The sequence below is a fragment of the Sinocyclocheilus anshuiensis genome, unplaced genomic scaffold, assembly GCF_001515605.1.
Source record: "Sinocyclocheilus anshuiensis isolate Anshui unplaced genomic scaffold, SAMN03320099.WGS_v1.1 scaffold442, whole genome shotgun sequence".
Taxonomy (NCBI): domain Eukaryota; kingdom Metazoa; phylum Chordata; class Actinopteri; order Cypriniformes; family Cyprinidae; genus Sinocyclocheilus; species Sinocyclocheilus anshuiensis.
In genome coordinates this window covers 164,258-174,614 of record NW_015542354.1, presented here as the reverse complement: position 1 = coordinate 174,614, position 10,357 = coordinate 164,258, and the positions used below count along the sequence as shown (strand labels likewise).

The 10,357-nt window shown below is 36.2% G+C and overlaps 1 protein-coding gene across 1 annotated transcript; it reads right to left on the bottom strand.

The window, feature by feature from the left end:
* Positions 1-1,115: 1,115 nt before the first annotated feature.
* On the bottom strand, positions 1,116-10,347 carry LOC107691595 (Krueppel-like factor 5). Its single transcript, XM_016490263.1, has 4 exons — positions 9,992-10,347; positions 6,664-7,558; positions 4,881-4,940; positions 1,116-2,423 (listed from the first exon to the last, which is right to left on the bottom strand). Exons 1-4 carry the CDS (start codon positions 10,160-10,162, stop codon positions 2,245-2,247), a joined length of 1,305 nt encoding a protein of 434 aa, XP_016345749.1. The 5' UTR covers positions 10,163-10,347; the 3' UTR covers positions 1,116-2,244.
* Positions 10,348-10,357: the final 10 nt, after the last annotated feature.

Below are 10,357 nucleotides of genomic sequence, written 5' to 3'. Positions count from 1 at the left end.
GGATCTATAAGCCTGTGAGCAGAGAAATTATCCCTTCCAGAAGTGATTAAGATTCCAGTGATAAGGTTGATTTTTAAAGGCTGTAAACTGGAGTTTGAGATGTTTGTGGGATCTGTCTTGTACATGAGCTGCACACTATGTCCATATTAAAAATAGAAATCTTCTTGAATTACGAGACCAAATTCTACTATCAAATTACATTTAAGGTCCTAAATTAACACTTATATTTATATGGGTAACTAATATCATTTGTACTCTTTGAATATCACCAATTCTAAGATATTTTTATGAATGTTGGTAACCTATTTTGGTTACTGTTGACTTTCATTCTATTCCATCTCATTCTCAAAACAGACATTTCACAAAATATATTTGAAGGTCATACAGGTGTGAAACAACATGAAGGTGAATAAATGATTACAAAATTGGTATTTTTGGGGTGAACTATCACTTGCTTTCTTAATGTTTTTGTTGGGCAAAATGTAAAATTTTAAATGGGTTGCACTAGGCAATAAAAAAATAACATTGAGGCATTGTACTAACGTCACTCTCATTCTTGACATATGTTGACATAAAAAGGAATTCCCATTAATTTTCTTTTTCAGAGTTTTAGGGTTTGTTTGAGTTGTGGAAATTGTTTCTTTATGATGTCAACCATCAGATAAGAGACATTCAAACTTTGTGGCAAAGGTCCAAGTGATCTTTGAAACTTAACTTTCTGCTTTGATGATAGTTTTATCTTTATTCCTTTGTAGCGTTTCTTTTCTTGGACCTTAGAAACATCAACAAATAGAAATGGTATAGTGAGTCAACAGGAACCCCTATGAATACGCCAATGTAAACTGTAGAAATGTAGTGTATCTGCTTTGAGGGAGGTTGATTAATGATCGTTCTATGTATTTTATTTTTGGAATTTTGCCATTAATTCTGTAGAAACTGAACACAGAAAAAAAAGGTTTGTAAAAAGCATTATAAAAATTATAAAGTTGATTTTATTAGGTTTCATTTCAATCAGTAGGCAAAAAACATTTTGTCAAGAGGACAACCAATTTAGAAATATAATCTGAGAATCTACAAAATAAGTGAAATATAAAAAAAAAATCCAAAAACAGTCACACAGCCAAAATCCAGAGCAATATGATCCTTTTCCGAAAAAGAAAGAAAAAAAAAGAGCAACAAAATTAATCAAAATAATATTTACAGTACAATAAAATGTCATAGTATTTACATTAAGGCATTTCAATTACACAAAACTTGTCAAATTCCACTTCACAAAGCCAATGCAATAAATACATCGATTTTACAAGAATGAACCAGTTGATGCTTTAACCCGCTCTTAAACGTATGAAAGGCAGCCAAATTGTGGTAACGGTGAAATAATGGTAACCTGCTGAATTTTTATTGTCTGTCTTTTCATGAACAAGAAGTTTAAGCATGTGCTGCTGATAAAAACAAACATGAAAAGGCACTTTAAGATGAAATCTGTTCAAAAGAACAGTCGCTGTGGTCTCGTACATTCATATGAGCTTATGCATCAATGACAGTAGGAAAACAAATGGTCGGCATGCTTGTGTGTGTATAAAGGAGACTGTACAAATCACACAGCTGTCTAAAGCCCTTTTCCACTTCTCATTGCTTTTCTATACCATTGTTTAATAATTCATGAAATAATTGCTGTTCAGTAGCAGCATATTATCATCCAAAGCTATAAAATACTTCTGCTTGTGTACCTGAAACCCCGGTATGAGCAGTAACTATTCCAGTGATATATATTAAAAGCATTTATCATACATAGATATTCATCTTTTCCAGTCTAATTCAAGTGCAAAGTAAAATGGGAGTTGTGTCTTAGTGCTTTGCAGATGTACAAGAACCAATCCATTCATTTCATTAGGTTTAAAAACATTTCATCTTCTAATTAGAGGACGAGAGCCGAGTCTCATGTACAACACAGCTTTTTTTGTATTAAAGCGAATGTCAAAATGAGATGAGGGTCCTAAAGGAAATGTGATCTATACATCCTAAATAGAGAGGAAAAAGGAAACTAGATTTCATGGTAATATCAAAAGCTTTTCAGTTTACAGTCGACAGCTCTCAACAGATCAGAGAGAGATTACCCTAAACATTATAAGGTTCGTCGCGGTGTAGAGAAAGAAATAAGTCGTTTCGTTATCACTTCAAGTGCATAATAATAATAATAATAATAAGTATCTGTGGATTTTTCAGTTAGTGTGTTTTTTTTGTCTAATTCTGGTGCCTCTTCATATGCAGGGCGAGATGATCGGAGCGAGAGAAGCTGCGGCTGCACACGGCGCACTGGAAGGGTTTGGCTCCTGTGTGCTTCCTGAAGTGACGCGTCAGCTCATCGGAACGAGCAAACCGCCAGTCGCAGCCCTCCCACGTGCACCTATACGGCTTCTCACCTGAACACAGAACACAATGGACACCATGTTTGGTTAGGAACATGGAGTCACGAACACAACACGGAAGAAACTATCATTCACGGTTAAAAGAAAACAGGGTTCTGTTCACTAATACATTAGTAATACTAAATGAGTAATCTGTGTGGGTAGGGTTTCTCGGTCATCACTATAGTAACCATAACAAACATACACCGAGAGGTGTGGAGCACATAAACTTCACTTAACTCAATCTCTAAGATTAAAGTATTTCAGTTTTTTGGTATGTTCGTGGAAGCTGACAAGACTAAACTCATCGTCGGCCATAAATAGCAGCACAATGTTTGCCTTTCTAGAATGTAAAGAGTTTCTTTCTTCTGTTGAACACAAAAGAAGATATTTTGAAGAATGTTGGTAACCAAACAGTTGCTGGTAGCCAGTGACTTCCAAAAAAATACTATGGAAGTCAATGGCTACTGGCAACTGTTTGGTTACCCAAACTCATACAAGTTTGGAACAACTTGAGAGTTAGTCAATTGTGACAGAATTTTTCATTTGAACTATCACTTTAATGGAATTTTGTGATCATTTTCTCACCCTCGTGTCATTTCAAACCTGTATGAGTTTCTTTATTCTGTGGAACACCAAAGATATTTTGAAGAGTGTTTTAACTAATTTTGTCAATACAATGAAAGTCAGTGGGGTCCAAAACAACATTTGACCACAATGACTTTAATAAAAAACGTATTTGTGTTACACTGAAGTAAGAAACTCAGGTTTGGAATGATGTGAGGTTGAGTAAATGATGACATAATGTTAATTTTTGAGGGAAGTATCATTTAACGTAATAATGCGTTTTCTGCACTGTAAACATTACATGCTTTGAGTAATAACATTTTTATTGTTTGAAATATCAGTACAAACAACAACAACCTGAAAACATTATTCCAATGTTATCATTTATCTTTGCTATTGGCTTTTAAGTAATAGAAAATGGACTATAAAGAGAGATACTGTAAGTTAAGCTGTTTCAACCTCATGCAGTAAAGTGCGGCGCCCAAAAACAATTAAGCAGCTAAATGTCAGAACATGTGCCTGTCTTGAGCTTTAATGTTTGTGAGGAGAGCCCTGAACAGGAATCCAGTAATGACTTGTTTGGATTCTCGTCTTGTGCGTTGTCTGCCTGAGGCCCCTCTCTTCTCTCCAAGGACTGGTTGGATTGGATTTTTTCTTCATTGGTTATCTAGACATGGTGTGGTTTTTCTTAGTCAAACAAAATAGAGGTGATGTTTATCTGTTTATTAATCATACCTGTTCAAGATAACATGATAGTGGTTGGTGATGGTTTTATAATACTACTTAATATTATTCATAAAGTAATAGTACTTAATATTGCTAAACGAGTGATAATGAGTGTTAAATCTACACTACCATTCAAAAGTTTTTTTTTTTGAAAGAAATGAAAACTTTTATTCAGCAAGGACGTTTTACATTAAAAGAGACCGAACTGAAATTTGTGGTGCAAAACATCAAGATTTACAACTACAAATGTCAAATACTGGAACAGTTAACAGGTTAAAAAAATCTTAAAATATTCTAGTTCAAATTATTTAGTGAGCTTTGCATAAATATTTTAAGAGTTAGGATTTTTGTGTATTTATTTTAAGCAATTTTGTGTATCTTGGGTACCAAAAATGTTGGCATCATTACATTGACCCAACCTGTTTTTAGGAGTAAAATAAATAATTAAATTACTTCTTACAAATGTATTACAAACTAAATGCCATTATGAATTTCAAACTAGCACTTGCATTGTGTAAATCTCACCTTGACAAGCTGTTTATTCAAACAGAGTAACTCTGTCAAAAGACTAAATCATGCCATGTCAAGTCTTCCAGAAAAGAGTGGGTTTTGTTATCTTATCGTAATAGTGCTTTACAACCAGTATGAGCCTGTAATTAGACTCAGGAATTGGTAACATAAATCTATACCTTGAAAATGAAAATGGCCTGATAAGTACAGTAGTTTATCAGTTAAGTTCACATACCAAAGGCCACATTCCGGAATGTATTAATATTCACTCCTCTGGGTCAAATGAGGTCTGCTCTTCTGTTTACTTCCATTCAGATACTAAATCTATATCTTCAAATATATTTTTATAGAGAGAGAGTTCAACACCGAAAATGTTTTTCTACTGATAATTTCAAATGCTGCCTAGAGGCCATTCAAATACTGGACGTTATAAATTGATATGGAAAAGGGAAGTAGAATAGGCTGTTCCTGCTGATGTATTTGGGCCTGGTTTTGGTGCAATCTCATATTAGGAAGCGACGCAGGATAGCTTTCAGGCAGCGTGCAAGAATGAACACATGTGCATGCCAACAATGCACTTCTGCCCAGCAACATGACAGTAAAGTGCCAAAATAGGAGGCCAGCTTTATCCAGCATAAATAAAACCATTTTTAATTGGGGAACTCTTACCAGTGTGAGTCCTTAAGTGAGCTTTCAGGTGGGAAGACTTGGTGTAAACTTTCTTACAACCTAAAAAAAGAGAACAGCTTTTGTTACTCACAACAGTAAGCATTTGTGTGTTCAAAAAATGTTGGGAAGATGTTCAAAATGTATGAAATAATTGTAAATGATTAAATATTCAAATTATACATTTAAAGTATTAAAAATGCTATTTTTACATTTAATGCATGAACAGTATGACGAGAGTGTGCTTTAATATTTTTTTTAGACCAAAAAAGGCTATTGTTTAAAATATCAATTATTAAAATAATTATACATTATTAATTTTTATAAATTATCAGTATTAAAAACAATGCAATCATTATGCTTGATACATAAACAGCATGACAAGAGTGTTTAAATTTTTTGAGAGATAAAAAAATGTGGGAGGCTATTGAAAAACTACATAAAGCATAAAAACAATGATAAATCATTAAATATTTAAATTGTAAATTGTAGGTATTAAATAAAACATTGCAATTATTATGCTTGACCCATAAACACTATGACAAAAGTGCTTCATCTTCTGAGAGAAATAATAAAAAAAAAAAAATCTTGGGAGGCTACTGATAAAAAAAAAATAATTATTGAAATAATTATAAATGATTATACATTTAAAAAATTCAATTATTCTTGATGCATAAACAGCTTGACAACTGTGTTTTAATTTTTAGAAGAAAAAAAATGTTGTGAGGCTGCTGATAACTATATATATATATATATAATTATAAATTATATGATCAGTAAGTCATGGCAACAAATGTTTTTTTCATATTTTAACTAAATTTTTTTTTAACCAATTTCAAGTTTAAGTAAAAAAAATTTATAACTATATAACTATAGTTATTTATATATATATATATATATATATATATATAAACTGTGAAAACAATTATTAAATATTTAAATTATAAACCAAGTATTTAACACAATGCAATTATTATGTTTGATGCATAATATTTTGAGAGATATAAAATGCTGGAAGGCTACTGATAAAAAATATTAAAATAATCATAAATTATTAAACAATACAAACAATATTTAATATGAATAAAATGCAAATAATATGCTTGATGCATAAACAGTATGAGATTGGTTTAATCTTTTCACAGATAAAAAAAGCTGTAAGGCTTTTGATAGCAAAAAAATAATTATTAAAATAACATTACAATTATTACACATTTCAGTTATAAATTATAAAACAAAACAATGCCATTTTAATGTCTGATGCATTAAAAGCAGGACAAGAGAGTGATTAATTTTTTTAGCCACCAACACAAAAGCAGTTGGTTCACTCATCGCCACAGTCACATATAACAGCATCCTGTTATTTGGTTTCAGTATGCTTTCTTTTCCAATTAGGAATCCAAAGCCCATCTCATGTCGTTAGCTGTAAAACCCCACTCAGTGAAGTAAAGCAGTGATGGGTTCTTAATTGTGATGCTCGTAGCTTCAGACATGCAGCTTCTTAGCGTAAATGCACTATTAATGGCACTGTGAGGCTTGTCTGTTTTACAATTTGCCCAGTCAATTTGATGCAACAGGATTCAATAACAATCAGCCTGACGTCAACTCTTTGACATTCATTTTGAGCGCTGGTTAAAAGGCTTTGGCCGTCTCTGAATTATTTAACAGTGGATTCAAGTGTGTGAGTAAGAAAGTGCAGTAGAAAGCAACATAGTGCTTCAGAAAACACAGCTGCATCTTGTCAATTTGGCTATAGATCCAGTTCAATTGAAAAAACAGTTTGTACCTGCAAAATCACAGTGGTGTATCCGTCTTTTCTCGAGGTCTGGGTTTATTCTTCGGTTGTAACGGACAGGCATAGACCCAGTGGTGGCGGGAGCTCGTGTCGAGGTGGGTGTTGGGTGACTGGGCGCATGGTCAGCCATTTTGGAGGCGATAGTGGCGGCGTAAGATGGTGGTGGTGTCAGATTGTGAAGCATTTCCTTCTGTCTGTCAGGACTGCCAGGTTCTGAAGTGGGAGGCGAGGGGGGAAGATAGGGCATTTTGAGCTGCGAGTGCGCTTGACCCTGAGGATGCACAAAGTGGCCCGGGCCAAGAGGGTAGCCGGACATGCCACAGTACGTCTTGGCAGCAGTCTGTTGGGTCGCTAAGTGCAGGTCGTGGAAAGTAGGCATCTGTGAGGGCACAGAGTGAGCGTGAGGGTGGGAGTGCGAGTTGGCTTGATGCGGGACGTCCAGCTCTGAGCTGAGGAGCTGGAAAAGTGGCCCATCCTGCGGGATGTCAAAGCCTTGCATCTCCTGCTTGACAAAGACCCCCGAGTTATCGTCCATGGCATTGATTTCAGAACCCAAAGTGGAATTCGAGTTAAAGATGCTGGTGAAATCGGGCAGCGCGGATGAAACGGGGCCGATCGAGCTCACCGGACACTCGGGATGAGAGAAAGGCACCACTACAGGTTCAGTTTTGATCTGGCTGGGGACCGAAGGCCGTGCCGGCCGGCACATCCCCGTTCTTAGATAAGCAATGTCGGGGAGGAAGACATTCATGTTGATGCTGTAGGGGGAACCGTGGTCGTCCCCGAAAAACTGGTCCATTGAAGAGACGCTCTCTCGTCTTGACTTCTTTGGGTAGGGGAGAGCCACAGGTTGTGGAGACAGATATTTATCCATCTCTAGTTTAGCCTAGAGAGCAGAAGAGAGACGCATAAAATTGTAAATGCAGTTGTAAAGGCCGTTAAAGGCAAACAAGATAAACAGATTTCAGAATAATATTGCACACGCTGCTTCTGTCAGCAAAGCTGGCAGGATCTCCTGGGACTGCTTGTGTTGGCCGAGCACAAACATGGTATACATAAAATTTTAGAGAAGCTTGCAAGAATGCAAATATCCACTTACTGTTAAAACAATGGCCAACATGCCTGCTTACTCTGCTAAAATATTATATGGACTGAACACAGCAGACACTTAATTTAGCTTACAAATATAAATATATTTTGCATTAAAAAACATACATATAATTGCCCAGTACACTTGTGCTATGCGATTATTTGCTAATCTGTGTTATGAAATATATAAGGGATTTTAAAAAAGCAGCATTATTCTTCATATGAACAAGCATGTTGGAGCAGGTAAAACTAAATATATCATATACAAATAGCGATAAACTGATTTATTTACAGTGTATCTGCACTATCAACATGAGTAAAAGTATGATTTTCACTCAAAGTCAAGATATAAAACCTAAAAATCAGAACTTGAGGTTTTATCAGCTGATCTGCGATTGTGTATATATTGCGAGCATGAATCGTTTGTTTTGCTGTATGGAGCAGTCAGAGGTAAAGCATTTATCAAGTCTTCTTCGATATGTCTCTGCTACATTCCGCCTTAGACTGTAAAACAGCGCTCATACCACAAGCTCAAAACAGACTTGCTGACAGGTGGAAAGCTGGAGAGATTGCTCAGCCTTTCCAAATAAATGCCTCCCAAATTATCATAAAACCGTAATCAGCAGAAAATAGTAAATCAAGACTCATTCATTACTTCCTGAGAGTAACATCTACGGAGTCATTAGAAGAATAAACATGAGGAAAAATAAAAACACTCACACACATACATGCATACACACTCGGAATGCCAGAGCTCTTTAAGTGCTCTTTACGCGGCTGCTACACATAGCTATTTCTAGATTTAGATCTTCCAGCTGTTCGCCAGACATGTATCTCTTTCACAAGTTTTCAGATTGAGGCTCGGCGTTGCTGGGAAGTTTCAGGAGCGCGAGAGCTGCTCGCGTGGGTGAGGAGAAGGGAGTCAGTTGTTGATGGTTCGGTAGCCAAGAAACCAACTGCAAGCAACTGACAGGAGTCTGTGCGCTCCCCGACCCAGCCCAGACTCTCCCCTGCGTTACAGCCACGGGGAAATCCCAAAAACATGACCGAATCCTTCTGAAATACACGAGTGATTCTTCATTGGAGGACGCTTTGGACTACTTCAAATTTTGAGCAGTGGTGATTCTTCATATTATGCTAGCCTATGTGTTATGGTCAGTGTTGGGGAAAGTTACTTTTAGTAACATCTGATTTCTCTCAACATGGGGACAGGAGAGCTGTCAATCAATAAATTGGAAAAAAAAGTAACGCGTTACTTATTTGAAAAAGTAACTCAGATATTCTCTTGTAAATTAAAAAGTAATGCGTTACTTTACTAGTTACTTGAAAAAAGTAATCTGATTACGTAACTCGCGTTACTTGTAATGCGTTACCCCCAACACTGGTTATGTTAATGACATTTATGTAGGCTACTTATTTATTTACTTACTTAGGCTATTGTTTGTTTGCACTTGGAGATTTGGATAAGCACTGAAGTAGCGAACACCAGTTGCGTAGAAAATTAACTTTGAATTTCTAACAAAAAATAAACCTAAATTTAAAGTCACAAATAATAACCTTTGATAATAACACCTAGAAAAACTCAATGCAGATCATGATGTAAAATGTATTTATCATCTTTCATTTCTTAAATTTTTTTAACTGACCTGGTGTAATTGATAGCCTAGATAAATAAATGAGATTATGTTATGATGGAAATTAGCGATTAGTTGTTATAAAAATACAAGCAGAGATTATTTGTTCGAATTGGCCTATATAACGAATACACTGAAATACGTTCTTATGACAAAGTGTAAAGTAGAGTTTATTAATTTAACACTTTTTGTACGTTTATTGAAAATCTGGATGGGGGGCAAAATTCCAAATTTCCAAGAATTTGATAATGTACCAGTTTAGCAATTCAAACGACGAACAGTAGCCTATTAGGCTAAGGAAACAATTAAATGTTAAATTTATTTTAAACTAGATTACATCCCCCCCCCAAAAAAAAAATGATCGTATGGAATAGAAAAAATCCACAAATTAAAGAATCGCACATGGCTTGATGCATTTGATGGGGCATGATGCTGATGGGACTGCAGGCGTGCAGCCTGCCGCATCATCTACAACAGCCCACCTTTCACACGACTGCATGCATGCATTTGATCTTTAATGCATCCAGTGATACAGTCACATCTCGAGCAAAACGAAAAAGCGAGGCTCCGTTCAAAGAACTGATAAGAACAATTACCTGAGAATAGTCGTTTGATAAGCTCCTTTCCGTGTCGGGATTCTTGGTTTCAAAGGAAAACAGAGAGGAGTCCTCCTGAAAGCCGTCGGATAGTGAGGGCTTGAGAAGCGAGAGAAAGTCATCTTGTCCCGGTGCGAGCGCAGCGCTCATCGTAAGAAGCGTAGCGGCCATAAAGCCGTGGATGTGACGGAGAGAGGGTCCGCAAGATGTGTTTTGATAGACGCTAAGGAAGGGGAGCTGAGTGTTTGGTGCATGGAATGACACCCGTGCCTGTGTATGTGCGCGCGCTTTCGGTAGTAATGTCCCGTTTCGCTTCGCTCCGTTCCCGGAGCTCCGGGATATATGTGTAGAATCGCTGAAGGGCGG